Raw genomic sequence first — 20,333 nt, 5'->3', positions numbered from 1 at the left:
TTTAAATAAATTGCTTTAAAGAGTAAACGGTTTGTTTTCTTGAGTTCAATGAATGGTTGGGATTAATGCTGCAGCATGAAATCCTGCTGTGAACTGAAAATGTGTCGAGTTGCTTGAACATGGACCGTGTGGGATTGTTGAGGAAAACGGCTTTGCTTACTCTGACGAAACCAGGCTTCAATGTCATCGGGTTGAGTTTTTTTTTCTTTTAAATGAAAAACTGCACAGTTGCTTTATTTTTTTTATTGCGTGTCCTGTTCATGTGCTCCAAAGTCTAAGAGATGAATGTCTGCATGTGATTGCATCAGTCAGTGATGATCTAAAGAACACGTAAGTGTTAAGTAAATGGCTGAAGTGATTAATCCTGATGAATCAATTATTGAAGTAATTGTCAACTAATTTAGTAATCGATCAATCGCTTGCTGGAGTATACAGACTGCAAAACATGCCATTCACTGAAGGAACAACACAATCCAGCAATTAAGACAAAACTCTACAAAACAAAAATGCAAACATTTTTAAAAAACTTAAATAAATAAGCAATGCTTAGTCTGGCAGGGGCACAAGTAAAGCCTGGTGGGCCGCCAGGCTGATAATGTGCTGGAGGAAACCCTGTGTTCTAACCAGATCTGCACAAGCGGCAAGTCTAGTTTCCCTGGTTCACTAAAGGAACGCTGTTTCATCTGAGGCAATAATATGTTTATTTTCTATTTTAAAAAAGGAATTGAGCTGTTTATTTGCATTTTTTAAAATGTATTTCTAATATTGTATAAAAAGTCTTAAGTGATTAATTAGAAATCTGCACAATGTAACATTTGTTTAATTCAATTGTCAGAATAATCAATAGAATAATCTAATAAAACAATCAATATCGCCTTGCACAGCATTCACATTTTGTTACGTTACAAACACAGACTTCATAAAATACTGCATAATTGTGAAGCAGATGGAAAATGATTCATTCTTCAAGTCCTGGCACAGATTAACTGGATTCAGCTCTAATACCAGATTCTAACATAAATCTATTTTCGTCCTAATCGCCTACATGTTTTGTTTTTATCTGCAAACTGGACTTTCTTTTGCTTTTTTCTTCTTACAATCAATCAATGAATCAATCAAACTTTATTTGTATAGCACATTTCAGCAGCAAGGCATTTCAAAGTGCTTTACATAATAAAAATAAAAACAGCATGTGACATTGAATAAACAGTGAGAAAGAGATTTAAAGATAAAAACATTAAAACCCGCACCCCTTTTAGGACTTCAGTTAAACGTCGTTTAACTGGGCTTAAACCTCAGAGTTTCAGTCAAAACGCTGTTTAACAAGGGTACTCAAAACCTCAGAGTTTTAGTTGAAACTACTCTTTCATGAAAACCACATTTCTAGAGCTAATATTTGTCAGCAGATTCTTCCACCTGAGCTGTGGTTTTCTGCAGCTCCTCCAGGTTACTCTGAGCCTTTTGGCTCCAGCCTACACAACCGCACACCACTCAGACACAAACTACACATTTTCAAGATCAAAAATCCTCCTCTTTCATTTATTTCTTTTCCACATTAAAACCTTCAAATATTTGTAAGACCAGGCCAGAAAACCCTGACATCTGCTTCTGATACAGACTGGGTGGCGGCACACTTGGACAAGCACCGAGTCGACCTTTTAATTTAAAGTATCGGTACCCAGATGAAACCATATTTTTTTCTAGCAAGTAACAGATTTTGAATGGCTTTTGGTTATAATTAAGAAACTGTTAAGAACAAAAACAAAAGCCGACTGTCATTTTTTCAATATTTTTGACCTGCGTATTGAATCAGATTACAGTTTGAGTCGATTCCTGTCTAATGGTGCAGAGTAAGAAAAGGCTGTCCTCTGTACGGACCGAGTGAAACACACGGAGGGCACCGGACGTGGTGGCTGCTGAGTTTGGGCGACATATAGGAAGATAAGTACAAGGCAACAAGCCAAGAATTGATTTTTGTATGTGGAGTGTGGACAGAGACGTCCATTTAACTAAGAAATACAAAGTGTGAGGATTGTTAAGATGGTTAGATCAGGGTATAAACCACAGTGATGAGCAGAATCCAATAACTGAAGAGACTGTGCAGAAACATTTATCTAAAATGTGGATTAAAGCACTTTTTTTTTTTTTTTTTTTTTTTTATTGTCGCGGCCTAAAACCATGACACCTTTTTCCAATCCGTTGTGGTCAAAGTTGAATATTTTTAAAGCTTTATTTTTCCCATAACATGGTCTTGCAAAAAACTTTAAATTGTTGCACATAATCATCCTAAAAAAGACAGGATTTTAACTTCGTTCAAATAGAAAGTACATTTCCATGATAGAGTTCATGAACTCTACCAGTATAAACAAATCCTAAAGAATCTCTTAAAATGATTTTTGCTAAAATAAATTTAAAGAAAAAAAAGAAGAAAAAAATAGGTTAGACTTTCAAGAGACGTCGTAAAACAGAAAGTTAAAATAGAAGGGGCTGAAGGGATTGGTCAGAAAAGACGGCCCTATTTTTATTTATTTATTTTTTTGTTATTTTATAAAAAACAATTTTCACTTTTACATTAAAGGGTTTTTTCTGTAATTTTGTTGTTGGTTAAAAATTCTCATTTATGACCAACTTTTTGACCAAAATGCCAACGTAATCACGATTAATCACTTAATCGTGATATATTTGTAAAAGAAATAAAATCGGTACCACATCCAAGAGGATGGAAAAATAGTATTTCAAATTTCTTTGTTTTTGATCACCCAAGTTTTTTTTGCCTTTCAAAATGTGTTTGTGATCTGTAACATTAAAGCATGATTTATCTGTAAGGGGGCAAATACTTTATAATTACACTGCAAATGGGGTTAATTGTCACTGTAACCGATTGATGACCGATGCTTGGAGGTTTTTATTATTGGTAGTAGTATAGATCAGTTAGTAAGAGAGGTGGGTTGTTTCAGTGTAATAAAACCAGACGAGCGTTGCAGACAGATTATCCTCCTGGTCATTCCCTCTCACTGTGGCCTTAGCGCTGGGATGAGACCAGATGACGGGTCCGGTCCACCAAACGGACCTGGGGGGATGAAACGGAAACAGAGAAGGGGTGTAGTTTCAAATCCCATCAAGTGGATTTCTGCTCGTCACTCATGTTCGTTTGAGTTAATCTGAACGTGATCTGCATGTGTCACCGGGAAGCGGCGCGCTTCACTTTTCCTGCCCGCTAATTCGGCGCGAGCCGCCTTTCACGGCGCGTTACGTCTCCAGACATCTGACTGGCATCTCGCAGTCGGCTCATCCGTCACGGCTGAGCCACCGCGCTCCGAGCCTGATTGGATTAGCGGGACAAACAAACGATTATCTGAAGGCCGGCAAAAGAGGGTGACCTGGTAAAAGGGGATTTTCATTATGGACGGCACAGAGGTGGCTGGACGGAGGGCCGGTCCTTCACAGCCAGCTGCGGTTCATCTCATCAGCTCTGCACTCAGGCCAAGCTTCGCGTGTTTCCTCTGCTGAAACTTGAATGTATGCTTGCAGTCACCTGACTGAGCAAATTATTTAAGCGGCTAAAAACATCAGGGTGACCGTATCTGTGATATTGGTTAGCTAGACTAATTTGCTTTACTGAAATGTCAGTTTATTTTACCGTCTTCTAAATAGGTCTAAGTAGATTTTAGTGTTCAGTTTAATAAGTTTTCCTGTTTCTTTGCAGGACATTCAGGTAGTTCATTACCCATTTGTGACCTGGAGCTAAACATAAACATTCACTGTGTCTTTAAATGTTTTAAAGGGGCAGCATTATGTAAAAGTAAACATTTGAGCTTTACATCTTGTTATAATGTTATTCCCTCATCAAAAACAGACCCAGAGTGTCGCTTTGATTCTTCCATGCATGTACAAGAAGTCTTTTAATCTCCATGGCAACCATTCAGACTTGCAAAACGCCTTGGTGGACTTAGCTTCGCCTTTGAGACGCAGCTCCTCTTCAGAGCTGCAGTTTCTGAGCTCCCTCAACCTGCTCCTTCAGACTAGCCAGCAGCAATTAGCAAACACTTGGTGGACCTGAGCATCTGCTGAGATCATTATAGGAGATACTTCTCAATGCAACGCTGGTAAACATGTTGAAGGCTTCATAGAGGAGCCATGTTGTGATGACTTTCTGAAGAGAGGAGGGATTTCTTAAAGAGACAAAGGCACAATTTTAAGGCGGTAAATTGCAAAGTCAAATTTCTTTTAAGTCATAATTAACACAGTTACTTGATTGTGCTGCAAAGTGGTACTCTGTGCCTAGAAGACACATAAAACTGCTCCTTAAAAAATATACATATAAGTATTTTAAAGCTTATACATTTGAAATTCACAGATGGAATAAATGTTTACCTTTCTTTTTTTCCCCTTTTCAACAGCAAATGATTGTTTTTTTTACCCAAAGATTGAAACAATCTAAACAAATCATCAACCTATAATATTAATAAAGGTGCAGATCCTAAACTGTCGCGGCTTCCTTTGTGTTTCAGAGATTGTAGACGGTAACGCTAAGATGACCCTGGGAATGATCTGGACCATTATCCTCCGCTTCGCCATCCAGGACATTTCTGTGGAAGGTAATGTGTGCGTTAATTTCTGAAAAACGCTGATTATTCTTGTGGCGTCTGAGAATATTTCTTACTCTGACATGTTGAAAAACCTCGGCACTGGTTAGCCATTACTGTGGTTTACTTCATGAACGGGGGCGTTTGTGTCTCTTTGTTGTTTGGGGGACATTTTTCATTGTTTGTTGCTCATTTTGCTCGTCGTTTATCGAAAACGACTCCCTGCCTTGGTCTCTAGGGCTTTTGTAAATTATAGCAAAAGTACTTTAATAACTTACAGTGAACGTCGTAGAGTAAACGTCCCATTTGGTCAGCCTTAATTTGTTTAGTCTGAGATTCTTTTGAGTGGTTAATTTCACAGCGTGGGAACAGCACAGTACAAAACCCAGCTTTGTAACCGACGGTAACAGAAAAGCACAAAACATCTGAGCCATTGCAGATGCTTCCTATTCTCTGTACCTCCACTTAATCCAGCACTAAACAGGGATTAGCCGAGTCGGTCGGCTGCAGGTTGGTCCGACTTCACAATGATCCCTTCTTCCCAACCACAGAGACGTCGGCCAAAGAGGGCCTCCTGCTGTGGTGCCAGAGGAAAACTGCGCCCTATAAGAACGTCAACATCCAGAACTTTCACATCAGGTAAAGTCGGAGGAACGTAATGAGACACAGAAGAGGCAATATCTCACCTGCAGAGATTCAGGCACAGGAAACCAGAAACGGAGTCAGCAGGGGTGTGGATTTTTTACTTTATCTGCAGACTTACTGGAAGGTTGACTGTGGGTTGGGGGTCCTTCGAGTTGTTTAATCTCTTCACTGTTTCCAGTTGTTTTAAAAAATAATGTTGAAAGAAGTCAATCTAACTGTAAAATCTTTAAATTTTTTTCACCTAAAATAACCTCAGTGGACTTTGAAACTCTACAGCTACACTTCAGCCTTTCTGGTGTTCATGTGCAGCACATGGAAAAAAATATTCAACCCCCTCTGACTCTTTTAAAAACATTTAGTAACATTGAAACCACAAGTTCACATACATGTGAGTTTAGACACTGTGCAGCGTGACGTCACGCGCAAGATCCCTCAAAAAAACTGCTCACCTGCAATAACTACCATTAATTTTAGCTGTGAAGTTGTCAACATACCGCGCTAAATCTTAAATATACATATGACATATAAAAGACAAGGCGGCGCAGTGCTTTGCTACTGATTGCCAACGCTATGACAGGTAGATAAAAAGGTCAAGAAAAAACTCTTAATTAAAAAAAAATGGTGAGGAAGCAGAAAGTAGGTTAGTTATGCTAGCTTGACTTTGACAACCTCACCATGTAGCTGTGCTGTGGAATTCTGTGTTTCGGTTCAGTTACAAAAAAAGAAGAACAAAAAGCGACCTACATCCCGACCCTGACAGGTCATCATGGCAGGTGTTTAAATTAGCTCATCAACCACTGCTGTGCTAGTTTAACTTCCACAGCAGCAGCTAATCTAGACCAACAACCTGAATGTTCTGTTCCTTATGTGAGAAATGTCTGCATGTCTTTTTTTGGTGTTGAATCCTGATACATTAGTAGCTTTGTTGTAAGTCGGTTGCTATGATAAACGAGTCTGTGTGTAGTGTAGCTACACAGAGCACCAGTGGTTTTGAGTTGTTCTTTGGCGTTTTTTCAGCATTATTTTTCTTTGTTGTTTCGCTCTGCACTAGATTAAATAATACCCAGATCTCATTTTGTTAACAGAACTGTTCTACTCCTGCAGAGCGGCTATGGATGGCATGAAAAAGAATAATCTTTTTGCCCTCCAGCGTTGTGCACGTGTGAAATTTCCAGACGCAACCTGCGTTTGAATTCAGCCTCCCTGAGTCGATACTTTACTTCGTCAAACCTCGTTTCTTTGTCTTTCCAACTGAGTCCTTTAGGGTAGCGCTCTAAGGTTTGCACATTTAGAAAGAAATTGTACCCACAGATTCACAATTAGAATTATGATGTCGAAACTTTGACTGGGCCAGTCTGACTTGCGTCTTGATATAAACCCTTGCTGTTGTCGCTGTGGGAGTATGTATAGGGTAGTTGTTGTGTCAGAAGGTGAATCTCTGCCTCTAACATGTTTTCTTCCAGTATTGCGCTGTATTTAGCTCCATCTGTCTTCCCATGACCTCTGACCTGCCTCCCCTTCTCTGCTGAAGAACACCAAGCCCACAGCATGACGCTGCCACCATGTGTCAACCTTCCATGTTTTGGTTTTAAGCAGGAAGTTTAATTTTGGAATCATCTGATTGGAGCACTTTCTTCCCCGTGTTTGCTGGGCTCCCTTTTATTCTCTAAAAAATTTGAGACAATAGTTCAGCCTATGAATTTCAAGTATTTTTAGTTTGTCAAGATTTCAAAGGAAACTATTTTGCTGTGTGCTGTTAATCGGAACAGAGCTGAAAACAAGAATGAAGACCAGGCCTGTTCCTTTAAACAAGGCTGATCAATAAAAAAAGAAAGAAGGAGAGAAAGAAAGAAAGAAAGAAAGAACGCAGGAATAAATAATTTGCGCATCAAAAAATTTTTTAACATTTAAATTAGTAACAGCACAGTCAAATCTGAAGGTGGGACTTGTTCGACCGGTGTCCGCTTCACAGAACACTCCCAATGCCTCCGTGTTGAATTATTGAAATACGACCACTGCCACGCTCAGATGTGGATGAAAGCCGAGGCGAGACAAAAAGGTGGAGCTGAGGTCATTTCAAGCGAAGGTATAAACGGAGTGCTGGGAGAAAAAAAATGGATTGACTTTGATGTGGCCTTTCAGGAACAGATGATAGCTTTACATCTCAGTCAGGAGAGGAGAGGCAGATGAGATCAGAGCTTTTTTTTTTTTTTTTTTTTTACTGGAGCACTTTATATGAAGTAGCCTTGTGAGAGATTCCCCCATGCAGCATGGAAACTTTTTATGGCAGGTGATGGATGTAAATAACCCGTCTTTGTTGCCTCGGAAGCACAAAGCGTCAATTTTTCACAACTCCACATTAAGATGATGCAGTTTCTAAACAGACTGACCTTCAGAAGCAAGGATGCTAATCAATGAACCAAAAAGAGCCAAGCTAAAAATATGTCATCAAGTCAAACGGGGTCCTGTTAGATGTCTGAGTTTTCTGCTTGATTCAGTTTTAATATGGATATTTTAAACCGACTGTAAATTCATCTTTTATAGTTTTATTAGCTGTAGTAGAAATATGTCGTATGACTGGGAGAAATGGTGGAAGCTAAGCTAATCAGATGTACGCCGTCTGTCTTAGGATACATTAACTATTTAAAATGACTCAGAATAAAAAAAATTTATTAAACAGAATAAAACTATCAAAAGTCTACAACTTTACAACATCCCATTGTCCATTTTTGTGCTGTTTTTGTTCATGTAGCGTTAGCTTTACATGAGCTAACAGCATCAGATCAGCTGTGACTCACCAGGCTGCTCCAGCTCTACCTAGGATGGATTTTGGATTATGCATAAGTTATGCAACAGTTTTAAAGATTACAAGTGTGTGTTTTTCAGGTTTTGTATTTGTTTTGAGAAAATGACAAAAGATTGCAATTTTCTTTTTTAGCCTTTCTTTTTTTTAGCTATCAGTGACTATATTATGAGCAGAGGGGACGCACCTGTTCTGTTTTTGAGGAAGAAAGTAGTTCCATCGCGGGGGAAAGAACTGTACAGTTCGGAAACGAGGATTATTTTAAAAGGTTGCCAACATTTCCAAATCTAACATGCAGTGGTGAGGACCGCTAACTAAAACGTTTGTGGCGCTAACTCTAAAGCACTAATTATAAACATTAGCAACACTAAAGTGCGATGCCAGCACAGTATTTAGCATAATGCTAAAGACCTAAGCTCATCCTTAAATGATGAAATAAGAGCATGAGTATAAAAGTCTCCTTAAAAATTGTAACAGTCGGTAACCTTTTACTCCAAACAGTGTTGTTAGCATGACCCATTAGCATCATTAGGTATGATCTGTTCTCTGATTAGAAAAATATTCAACTTGAGAGTCAAACTGGATGGTCAACGGTAAGATCGCCTTTAGTCGTGTTGTCTAGGGGAGAGATGGGATTAAACACGCATGGACAGAGCCAAGTTTATCACCAGTACAAAGACAACATCAAGTTATTGGCAAAAATTTCTGACTTTTTTAAAAATGTTTTTTTCACTTTCCTCCTCACCAAAGTTTCTCCACTCTGCTTTTTCAGCTGGAAGGACGGCTTGGGCTTCTGTGCACTCATTCATCGACACCGTCCAGAACTCATAGACTACGGGAAACTGCGCAAGGTGAATGAGTTTACTTACTTACCTAAAGCTACACCAATAAGTCAGAAAAAGCCTGCTGACCTAAAAAGTGGACAATCTTGTAGCATTTTTTTTTTTATTTAAACCTAAAAGCTGAGTTTAATGGTCACTATGGTCTGCTTTTGACAGGATGACCCCATGACCAACCTGAACACAGCCTTTGACGTGGCAGAGAAGTACCTGGACATCCCCAAAATGTTGGATGCAGAAGGTGAGCTGGTGGGAAATTCAAATTGTAAAAGAATGAAACGGAAACCAGACAATTTCACACACTAGAAAACCAAAACATGCTCTTTCTGAAGAACCATTTAGCCGGATAAAGGTTCGTAGCGGGACAAAGAGGTCACCACAAGTCAAATATTCTTTTTTTTTATACTTTGCACTCTGAAATCTGGCAGCCATGCTCTGCAGAGGTGTGCACAACGAGCCAAGGTTCTTTAAAAGTTTACCACCGAGTCACGCCAGCTGGCTCTGAGTTGGTTGCGTTTAAAAGTCTTATTCACTCTCGGCAACAACGACTGAACAAAAACCAGAGTGAATGAAGCTGTGAGCTGGAATGTCTTCGTCTCTCATGTCTGCTGACTTTTCCACATTTTGGATCGCCACAAACTTCAACATATTTTATTAGGATTGCACCACAAATACTGGATTAGATTTGGATCTGGGTTTTGAATGGACCGATCTAAACAAATCCATTGTAGTTTCATGTCTATTCTCGTAATATTCAACTGTATGCTGGTAATTTTATTTTCTTAGCATGGCCCTAACACTCAGTTGTAGAATACAAATGCAAGCCACACTTTTCAGATCTCTATTTAAACAACAACAAAAACGTGTCTTTTCATTTCCCTTCACAGTTGTACACCATGTGTTAGTTTGTCTCATAAAATCCCAATAAAATATGCCGACACCTGTGGTTTTTGTGGTGTAACGTCTTGTACATGAAGCTGGGCTTCCTCTGCCGTCTGAAGGAGCATGTTTTGGGGTTTCGTGTCACAGCTGTGCACACAGTGCGGATATTTTCTGCGGAATGTAAACAGGCGCTTCTCTTTCGTACAAATAAACGAAGCCTGGCTGACGTCAACGCTGCATCTCCAAATACGGTTTCCTCTTGTGAGTAGCTGCGAAGGACAAAGTCAGGATTCAGACCTTCACCTCTGGTCTGTTTTGCTCTACAGTTAACGTGATGAGCTCTACTCCTAGTTCCTTCATTTGCCTCCCTCATGCCCCTTCCACCCCACATCCGCCCTCCTGACCTCCTCTCTTCCCCACAGACATTGTAGGCACTGCCCGTCCGGATGAGAAGGCCATCATGACCTACGTCTCTAGCTTCTACCACGCCTTCTCAGGCGCCCAAAAGGTATCCTGGATGCAGAGTCCTACCCTGTCCTCCCTTTTTTTCCCCCCCTACCTGTCTGCGCGTGCGTGTGTTTGTGTGTGTGTGTGTCTCTTAACAGTACTCTTCTCTCTGCAGTGCACAGCGCTCCTTTACTTTCCGCATGGTTCACGCCACCACAAATGCATGATGGGACTACATCTTGTGTTGTCAGAGGCGATGAGCGCAGGCGGCCCTCCAGTCTACCTTGTTGTTTCGCCAGTCGTTTCGAGTTTTCTCTCGCCGAAACGGAAAGCTGAACGGAGCGCTTCTGATCTGCATCGTCTGCAATAGCCGACCGCGCGGTTGACACAAATTCGCCTGAAGTCTCTCGCCACCGCCGGAGGGGAAACGTACCCGTTTAAACAGACAGCTCTGTTTAGCCTCCAGAGCGATGGCTTGACTAGAGAGCGGAGGTGTGAGCGAAACAAAAACTGGCATTTCAAAGTCAAAACAGCGAGGCTTTAGTTGGCTTTAATGGCCGTGGCCCGTCTGGTTTCAGCCTTTCTGTCAGACTTCCTGCTTCTCTAAGAAAGACTGGCACTGTAATGAATGACGGTTTTCTCTGACAGCTGCTGTAATCTCAGCAACTCTTTTAAGCAAGTCAACTAAAACAAGTCAGTGTTTATAACTAAACCGAGACGTCAGACTGCAGCTGGACACTTGAAGGCTTCACTGATCAGAGTTAATGGGAAAAGATTGAGCCGCCTTAATTGACTTAAAGGGGCAGTGTTATAAAAAATATCAACTTTAAGCTTTACATCATGTCTTAGTGTTATTCACTCATCCAGAAAAATAAGTGTTGCTTTGATTCTTTTATGTATGTCCATGGCAACCATTCAGCTGTGCAAAACGATTGGGTGGACCTAGCCCCGCCTTCAAAAACGAAGCTCCTCCTCAGAGAAGCAGTTTCCAAGTTTCCAACTCGCATAGCTTTCCTCCCTTTGTCACTCCCCCACCGGCTCCTTCAGACTAGCCTGCAACAATTAGCAGATGGAACTGCTGAGCTCATTATAGGAGCTACTTCTCAGTGCAACGCAGGTAAAAATGTTGTTAAAGGGTTAATAGAGGAGCCATGTTGTGATGACTTCCTGAAGGTGGAGATTCAGAAAGCGCAGGAGTTTCTTAAAGAGACAGAGACCCAATTTCAATTTTCTTTTGAATCCTGTTTCATATCTATAGCATTCTTATAACAAATAAAGTTAACATAATTACATGATTGTGCTACAAAATGGCACTATGTGCCTAGAAATCAAATAATACCGTCCCTTTAAGCAAATCAACTAAAACAAATCAGTGTTTATAACCAAACTGAGAGAAGTCAGACTGCAGCTGGACACTTGAAGGCATCACAGATCAGAGTTTGACTTTAAACACAAATAAAAACGCTACCATCTTGTTTTTTTTTAGTATTTCTTTGTGCTCCCCACTGGAAACCTGAAAAGTTGACTGGAGGACCCATGCGACTCATGATTGCACCCCCTGCTGGCCCCTTTTGTTCTCTGCACACTTTTACTCTGCATTTTTCTCCTCTGTCCTCTCTCCCTTTTCCTCTGTTCCTCGGGCAGACATCATTAGCACCTTGAGGCCAGATGAGAAGGCCGTCATGACTTATGTGTCGTGTTACTACCACGCATTCTCAGGCAAGCAGAAGGTGAGAATCGAACCAAAAGAGCCAACAAATCCAAAAAAAACGTCTCCGGCGAGTTAGTAGGAAAATGACAGCGTCTGTCTGTGTAGCACTGTTGTAGCACTAGCAATAGTTCACCCTGAGTGTTGAAATGGTGAAAGTCCTGCGTAAGGAAAGTGAAATTCTGAGCAGATTGTGAGCTTTTTTTTATTCTGCTGAAGTTATTGAAGTTTAAGGTTTTTTTTTATTGTGGGATGGAATGATAACTCAAGTAGATTAAAAAAATTAAACAACAAAGCAAAATACATTAGAACTTGTGAACTAATTACAATTTACTGTGAATTATCTCGAACTCAGACCGGGTCAAATTATTCCAGAGCTCCTACAGAGTCTTGAAGTCTGGAAAATGATTAAATGTTTTGTATGAATATGGAAAAAAATTTAATTAGTTACGGAAAAATGCTTTATTTCCCAGAATTTGTTGCTTATTCTATTTTATTCCATGTTAAAAAGAAAAAAGTCTAATAGTACTCAACAAATATGGTGTTTATTTTACATTGTTTCATATTAAAATGATTTGCTTCATTTTTATATTGCTAAATTACACCTTGATTCTAACAATTTACCCGTCAGTATTTGAATGGCAAATTTAGTGCTTTCAGAAATTGGGACTCACCTATAAAATGGACCGGCTGATGAATGGACTCTGGTTTCCTTCGTTTTGGGAGATCGGCGATAATCTGATACTTGAATTGGAGGCTGATCTGATCTACCTCTGCAAAGATCTGAAAATCCACCGCCGTCCTTTTATCTCTGCTGTTAGAGGCCAGAATGACGGGTTTCCACACCAGATCACGTCTGTACCTGAGTGGTTAACAACAGGCTCATCACTGTTCCCAACTTAGAACATTTTCACTGAATTTGGTGACTTTTCAGACAAAATCGAAAGGTATGTGTTCAACCAGAAAACTGCAATCAGCATCCCAATTCAAAAACTCAGTGGAGCTGTTACTGGTTCAGCTGGACCCTGTGGTAACTGAACTGGGTCTAAGATACCAAACCGAGCCCTGAAACCGCTTTTTAAATAAAGGTGCAGAACCGTGACTTTAGAGCAGTGGTTCTTAACCTTTTTTGAGGTACCGAACCCCCCAGTTTCATGTGCGCATTCACCGAACCCTTCTTTTTCCCCCCCCCCCCACCCCCGACACACAAAATACTTTGCGGTATTCTGATTTAGTAATGTAATTGTATTAGCTGTGTTACCACCCCACACCACTGGAGGCAGTAGCAACCCCGAAAAGATGCGACTAAGGAGCAGATTTAGACTATAGAATTTGGTATAAACTGTGAGCTTTGCTGAAGTAATTAAAGACACAAGTTCAAATCTATGCTGAGAGTGGAGCTCCTTCAATCAGGGCTCCTCCGCAGCACTGATTGGCTAAGCAATGTAACACGATCCTCTGCAGCAAGTGATGGCAAAGTGGCGCGTCATCACGACTTTACACAAGTGTGTCTTTACCTCTGCGGCAGAGAACCCCTGAGACCGACTCATCGAACCCAGGTTAAGAACCACTGGTTTAGATAATCTGCGTCCATTTTGTGTCATTTGGCTGAAATTTGCTTTCTCTTGGGTGATTCCACATTGAAACTTGTTGTGGAACGGATAAATCAGGGTAGCATTAAACTCAACTCCAGTCCCTTAAAAAGAAAACTACACACTATTATTAAAAGCCAGGAAAACAAACTATTTAAAAAGCTCCAACATTTTTGGTAAGAACAGCTTAACATTCAGCCACAGCTATGCCAGGACGGCGTCTTTACAACTCGCTAAAAGGCTTTTTGACAACAAGAATCACTTGGGTCATTTAGGCCCATAATGAGGGTACGTATATACCCTGTAAACTGACAGTAAATCAATTCAGCAGCAGAATCTGACAACAGATTTAAGTGTAAAACATGATACAGATTGGGCTGGATCTCTGTCAGGGTGTCCTGTTAAATCCGCTGCCCTTAAAATCTTCCTGGGATCGTCTCACAGGGCGACCGACTCTTCTGGACCCATCTGTTAGTTTTCACATTAAAACAAAGAGGAGCGTTTCTTCCTCCCTCCTCCTGTGTAGAGCCCCAGATTGCAGCCTGTGGGCAGAAATCTCCCCATAAACACCATGAACCTCACATCACTGCACTGGTTTGTACATGGAAATTATCACCTGGCTTTTTATTACCTGAAGCTGCAAACAGGCCTGTTTGCTATTAAGGCCTGTTGTAGTAACAGACGAAACTTGCTGAAACTCTTTGTATTTTAAGTTTCATTGACTTTTACACTAAAAAAACCCCCAAAAAACAACATATACACAAACTCTTACCAAGTATATTTAATCTAGTGACAATATTTTAGTACTGAAATGAGACAAAGCTAAACTAATAATTCCTTAATTTCCTTAACATTGGAAAATGTTTTCTTATTAGTGAAATAATTTGCCATTTAACCAGCACTTTTTCATCAATATCAAGGAATCATTCACATAAAACAAGCTCCTGTATCTTGCTGAAAAGTTACTTGTAAGTTATTTTTGTCTTATTTTAAGTGAACCAACATATTTTTGGTCTACAAACTAGACCAAAAATACTTTTTTTTGTTTTTGCGGTGTATCGCGAGTCAAGTTCTCCAACTTCCAATGATGAAGCTTTACACCACAGCCATGAAACAGAAGCTTTACGTCATCATGCAGGTAGACTTATTACCAAATGTGGAGTATATTGCTACGTTCAGTCACTTTGCCCACAGCGGCTTCCTGGATGAAAAGTTGTAGCTCTAATCAGCAGTTCTTGCTCGCCGCCAGAACAGAAAGCAACATAAAGGAGGTTGGCGCTCTAGGCTAAGCGGCCCCGTCGTGCAAACATTTGCTCACAGTAGCACAACCTGCACATCCTGGCTCTCCTTTTAAGGCCGCTCCTCTTAGAGGGAATCTCGGACCGAGCCAAGTTTTCCTTGTGATGTTTGGACAAAGGGGAGCTGGAGGCAGCCCTCCATGTGGGATGTGAATCTCCGAGCCGTGAAAGGGGTTACGAGTCTCGAGAGTTGGGTTTTTATCTGCTCTTTATGTAAGGACATGTCTGTGTTAGCTTTTAATCTCTCTTAATTTCCTTTTATTCCAAGGGACAAGCCTCTAAAGTCCCAGTTACAAACTTTTTTGTCTTTCTTTTCTCAACCAAGTCGGCTTTATTTTCTACACTTTGCATGCTGCTGTAATTGCTACCTTTTTTTTTCTTCAATGCATACATTTCACACACAAACAGCAAATTGGTTAATTTTTTTAGTTCTAAATTTGAACAAATACCATCTTAAGGGGCTTTACAAGAGATGCAGGTCCAATTTAGAGCAAATTATAAATGATCCATATTCAGTTCAAATAAATCCAGATCGTTCAAGAGCAGTCTAAATATATTCACATTCTAGATCCAGTACACTTTTATTCCTTCCTAAATATACAGCTCATTTAATGCTGCTGGCATTGAGTGATTGATTTAAGCAAGTATAGTTCCATACATTCAGACAGCTTGTAAGTAAATGGTCATCTTCCATTTCTCCTAGTTTTTTATTTATATTTTTACTATTTTATTGATTTTTTTTTTTTAGTTTTTAAAAAATATATATTTCTGTTTTATATCTCAGTAGTAAGGATATTATATGTTGGTGATGCAGAAACCAACGTGCCTATGGCTAACGTTTCCATGCTACAACATTAGCTTATGACTTCCTTTACAAACTCACAAACCATGCCTCAAAATACGTAAAGTAACATCAACTTTTAGAATGTTTTTGTTTTTTTCCCTCACTTTTATTTGCTATTTAATAATTATTACATTCGTGTAACATGAATGCCGCCTCGTACGTTCTGATTTTTAGTTAGCCTTGCTAAGCTAGTTAGCCATGCTATGCTAGCTAGAGAAGTAAAGCAGCTCGATACGTTCAACAGTCAGCCAGTCAGAAAGATGAGGTAAGGTAATTTTATTTATATAGCACATTTTCATCAACAAGGCAATTCAAAGTGCTTTACATGAGTTAAAAGGAAACACAAACAAAATAACAAACCAAAGGAAAGAAAAAAGGAAAGAAAACTAATCTAATGTTGTTCTAAAGTATATAAACTAAGTGCTCCTGTTCAGGGTTGCCAAGTATCTAATTACATTTCTAAATAGTTAGCTTATTTTATCAGAAACTGTACTAACGAGCGACTGATCTAATTCCTTTTCTGGGTTAAAGTAATATAAACTAAGCAGTGATTCTGGATTCCAATGATGAAAAATAACATTAAAATTTATTATTTTAACTTATATTTTACAATAATGATTGAAAAACAGAATTTGATAAAATATATATAAAAATTTTCAGATGATATGCAAAACAAAGTTTATTTTTCCATTTTTTTTCTAATTTGCTAGTCGTTTTCTGAGACCCCTCTTTGAAAAACACTGCTCTAGATGTCACTTTTTTTTCTGTTATAAAACACAAACCCAGAGTCGTCCTGATTCCATCAGTTTCGGAGCGTTTGCTGATTAATTGTCCGATTTTCCCTAAAGCGATTCCCTTGGGAATTCTCTGTGGGTGGTTCGGATTAATTTATCGCAGCCAAAAAAAAAACACTTTAACTTCGCAGAGCTTTCTTTAGGTGTGTGGGTATTGTGGATGGCTGAAGTCACGTTGTTTCTTGCTTTGCCCTGGTGGTTTAGGCGGAGACAGCGGCCAACCGGATCTGCAAGGTGCTGGCAGTGAACCAGGAGAACGAGCAGCTGATGGAGGACTACGAGAAGCTGGCCAGTGATGTGAGCACTTCCCGCTCCTTTCCCTCCGTTTTGTTTCCTCATTTATTCCATTTCTCGCTCTATGCGCTGCATCCCCGCCCTCTCCACCCTCGGGGGATGTTTGTGCTGCGTTCAGGTGCAGATAAGGCGGATAATGATAAACATGTAGCCAGCCAAACAAAATAGGACTTGTATTGAGTTCTGTGCATTGTGCAACACTTGTGATTGTTATCAAATCATACTGCAGCCTTTTTTTACATGTTGCAGTCTGTGGACTGTCTGCTGTTTACGCAGGCTTAAACTAGAACTAGTTGCCAAGGAACAAGCTTACATGTCTGCAATTACTAGCTCACTATGCCAAAACACAAATATTTACACACTTTGAATTTTTACAAATTTCACTGTATTTTATCGGGGTCTGCAGCAGCCATCTAAGCCCTCAGTCCTCCGCCATAAACCAGTTTAGAGCCTCAAAACAACTTGGATACTTATGATAAATATCTGCCAAATGTTTAAAAAGCCACAATTATGTTTCTATTTTTAAGATTTAAAATAAGTGGAAAACAAAACAAAAGAGAGAAGGGTAACATTTTCTTCAATTGGGATAAAAATGTAATTTGCTAATGACAAGAAGATTAGATCTAAACACATTACTGGTATTTTTTTTTTCATTCTCCTGTGGAAATTCAATACAATTATTCCATGAAAAAACACTTGCATTTATTATATATATATAATATATATATATATATATAAAGCACAGCAACATGTATTTGGAGAAACTTAAACTTGCTCCTGTAATTTCAAGCAAATACTTCAAGTGGTTGCCTTGTATTTACTTAGTAGATAAATGTCAAACACTTGTAAAACAAGCCGCTGATTTTTTATTTTTTTTATTGTTTCATGAGTCATAAAAATGGTGAGTTAACTTCTTTTTACCCCCATCTTGCAAATGCTTAGAAGGCATCATCTTCTAAAGCATCATTAATCATTTAAAACAAGGTTTAATGATGCTGTAGCATAAAAGAAATGCTTGTTTTTAGTAATTTAAACATTACAGATTTTCTTCATAAAGCTTTAAAAATGTCAGCTCAGTGTTGAAACGTGCAAAAACCGAAGAAGAAATTGTATTGCAAATACATTAAGTTGCAAGAACTTAGACAAAACATTTTATGCTGATGATTTCTACTTTTTCTCCTCCTTTCTCCATCATCTACATTCTTCCACGACTCTCTGATGACCTCCACCAATTCTCCCCGTCTTTTCCAATTGCACGGCTCTCCTTTCATCTTTACTTCCATCAACTTGCTTTTCTCTTTCGTCTCTGTTGTATTATCGCTACTCCTTAATGTGCACACGCGCACACACACGCACACACACACACACACACAACCCCTCAGCTGTTGGAGTGGATCCGTTGCACCATCCCCTGGCTGGAGAACAGACTGCCTGAGAACACCATGCAGGCCATGCAGCAGAAGCTGGAGGACTTCAGGGATTACCGTCGTCTCCACAAGCCGCCCAAAGTGCAGGAGAAGTGCCAGCTGGAGATCAACTTCAACACCCTTCAGACCAAACTGAGGCTCAGCAACAGGCCCGCCTTCATGCCCTCCGAGGGAAAGATGGTCTCGGTATGTCGCTATGGTTTCTGAAAGTCTGCAATTCAACAAGAGTCACATTGTGTACAAACCTTCTCTTACCAAAACGTCTTCGAAGCCTAGTTTCATGTACTTTTTAAGCCTCCTTTGCTTAGTTACAACCTCTGCTGTTCATATTTTCTCCTGGATATGACGCGTTCACTGGTTGGGGGGGAAAAATGACCGATCAAGCTGGAAAAATTGCCATTGCCTTGTCACTGAATGATTTCCTGATGCTTCTAATGTTAATGGATGAACAGCTGCAATGTGAAATTAAAATAGTTTAGGTTACAAACAAAAGTAAAAAAATGTTAACACCTTCTCTGGGCTGAAACCCTGAATAACAACTTTGAATGCAGCAGCAGATTTGATTCTGATCCGATCAAAAGATAATTTGGATCCAAGATGAGTGAATCTGCATGTATTTTCTTCACATTAAGTATTTGTCAAAATCTGATGTTAAATGGATTTTATTTTTGTTTGATAAACGACTATTATTTTCTTGAACAACTCCAATCTCAAAACCTTCCTGGCGGTTTATGCTAATGCTATTTTATAAACATTTAAACCGCCGCCATGTTTGGACTGATTCATTATTTATGACGATAGGAGTGATAAACTACACATTAAATGGAAGTAGGAGGCAGTTCACCACCAATTATCTTCCACGTACCAAAAATTCAAAAATATTTTGATATTTAAAATAAAAACCTTATATGTAAAGCATTTTCCGGTGAGAGTCATTATCTAATAGAAATAAGTAGTAATAGTATAAACTCTCATATAAATCGCCGTAATATTTTTACATTCCTTATCGGTTTAATTTTCTTTGAGTGAGAAACACTTCAGGAGGAATATTATTAGTGTTGCACTGCCTCCTATTTCAATTTCTTGTATAATCAGCTTCTGTAAATCACCCATTGGAAAAATGTTTGAAGGTTTATAAAGTGTCCACACAAACTGTTATTTTTGATTTGTTACTAAAACTGGACATTAAAATGCTAAACGAAGACACCAGAGAGTAATCCCCACCAGGTAAAATATGAAGCACAATCTCACTTTAAAAATTTCTGAATATTCCTTTAAGCATGATTGGAGAACTCAAATGTCCATTTAAGGAAGAGCTGAAGCCATTTTATCCAAAATTAGCCTCAAATGGATTTATTCCAAGTGTTCAACGTCGAGGCAAACCTAATTCCAGTGCGGCGTGTCGCCTTAAAAACAAATACTCAAATGTTTTTGTTGGCTTTGTGCAGGACATTAATAACGCTTGGGGAAGCCTAGAGGGAGCGGAAAAGGGCTATGAAGAGTGGCTCCTCAACGAGATTCGCCGGCTGGAGCGACTCGACCACCTGGCGGAGAAATTCCGGCAGAAAGCAGCGATCCACGAAGCCTGGACCGAAGGTGCTGAGCCGTTACCAAAAACAAAAAAATCCTTCATCTTCCTAAAGTGACACATTTAGCTTCTCTACATCCTGGTGACATTTCTGGTTTCCTGCGCAGGTAAGGAGGACTTGCTGCAGAAGCTAGACTACGAGACCGCCTCTCTGTCAGAGATCAAGGCTCTGCTGAAGAAACACGAGGCCTTCGAGAGCGACCTGGCCGCACACCAGGATCGCGTGGAGCAGATCGCGGCGATAGCGCAGGAGTTAAAGTAAGATCCTATAAACGGTAGCGAGAGGACGAGTGGACAGGAAACCATCAGCGTGCCAGAAAGTGAGGATTTGTTTTGTTCTGCAGTGAGCTGGACTACTACGACTCCCCCAGTGTAAACGCTCGCTGCCAGCGGATCTGCGATCAGTGGGACGCACTGGGAGCCATGACCGTGAAACGCACTGAGGCGCTGCAGGTGAACCTTGCTGAAAGCTGCGGTGCTGCCGGAGTGTTACTTTTGATTGGTTGGGAAATAAAAACAAAGTGAATTCTTGTTTCTCTGAAACACTGGGTGTCAATTAAAAAAAGCCTTTGTGTTCTTCATATCT

General features: G+C 39.8%; 1 protein-coding gene across 5 annotated transcripts in view; it reads left to right on the top strand.

Moving 5' to 3' along the window:
- actn1 (actinin, alpha 1) overlaps positions 1-20,333 on the top strand; it is a 65,490-nt gene that overhangs the window by 37,592 nt on the left and 7,565 nt on the right. For 3 of the 5 annotated variants that reach the window (XM_008398969.3, XM_008398968.3, XM_008398966.3), the window contains exons 4-13: positions 4,512-4,598; positions 5,138-5,225; positions 8,807-8,885; positions 9,033-9,114; positions 10,178-10,263; positions 16,643-16,735; positions 18,115-18,345; positions 19,608-19,755; positions 19,855-20,005; positions 20,092-20,200. In XM_008398969.3, coding sequence (XP_008397191.1) covers positions 4,512-4,598; positions 5,138-5,225; positions 8,807-8,885; positions 9,033-9,114; positions 10,178-10,263; positions 16,643-16,735; positions 18,115-18,345; positions 19,608-19,755; positions 19,855-20,005; positions 20,092-20,200 — 1,154 coding nt within the window. Of the gene's footprint in view, positions 1-4,511; positions 4,599-5,137; positions 5,226-8,806; positions 8,886-9,032; positions 9,115-10,177; positions 10,264-11,846; positions 11,933-16,642; positions 16,736-18,114; positions 18,346-19,607; positions 19,756-19,854; positions 20,006-20,091; positions 20,201-20,333 lie in introns of all 5 variants that reach the window. The other 2 variants (XM_008398970.3, XM_008398967.3) reach the window with 1 other exon arrangement.

Source organism: Poecilia reticulata, chromosome 22, assembly GCF_904066995.2.
Source record: "Poecilia reticulata chromosome 22, P_reticulata-male-v2, whole genome shotgun sequence".
NCBI lineage: Eukaryota > Metazoa > Chordata > Actinopteri > Cyprinodontiformes > Poeciliidae > Poecilia > Poecilia reticulata.
This window is presented reverse-complemented; position numbering and strand designations above follow the sequence as displayed.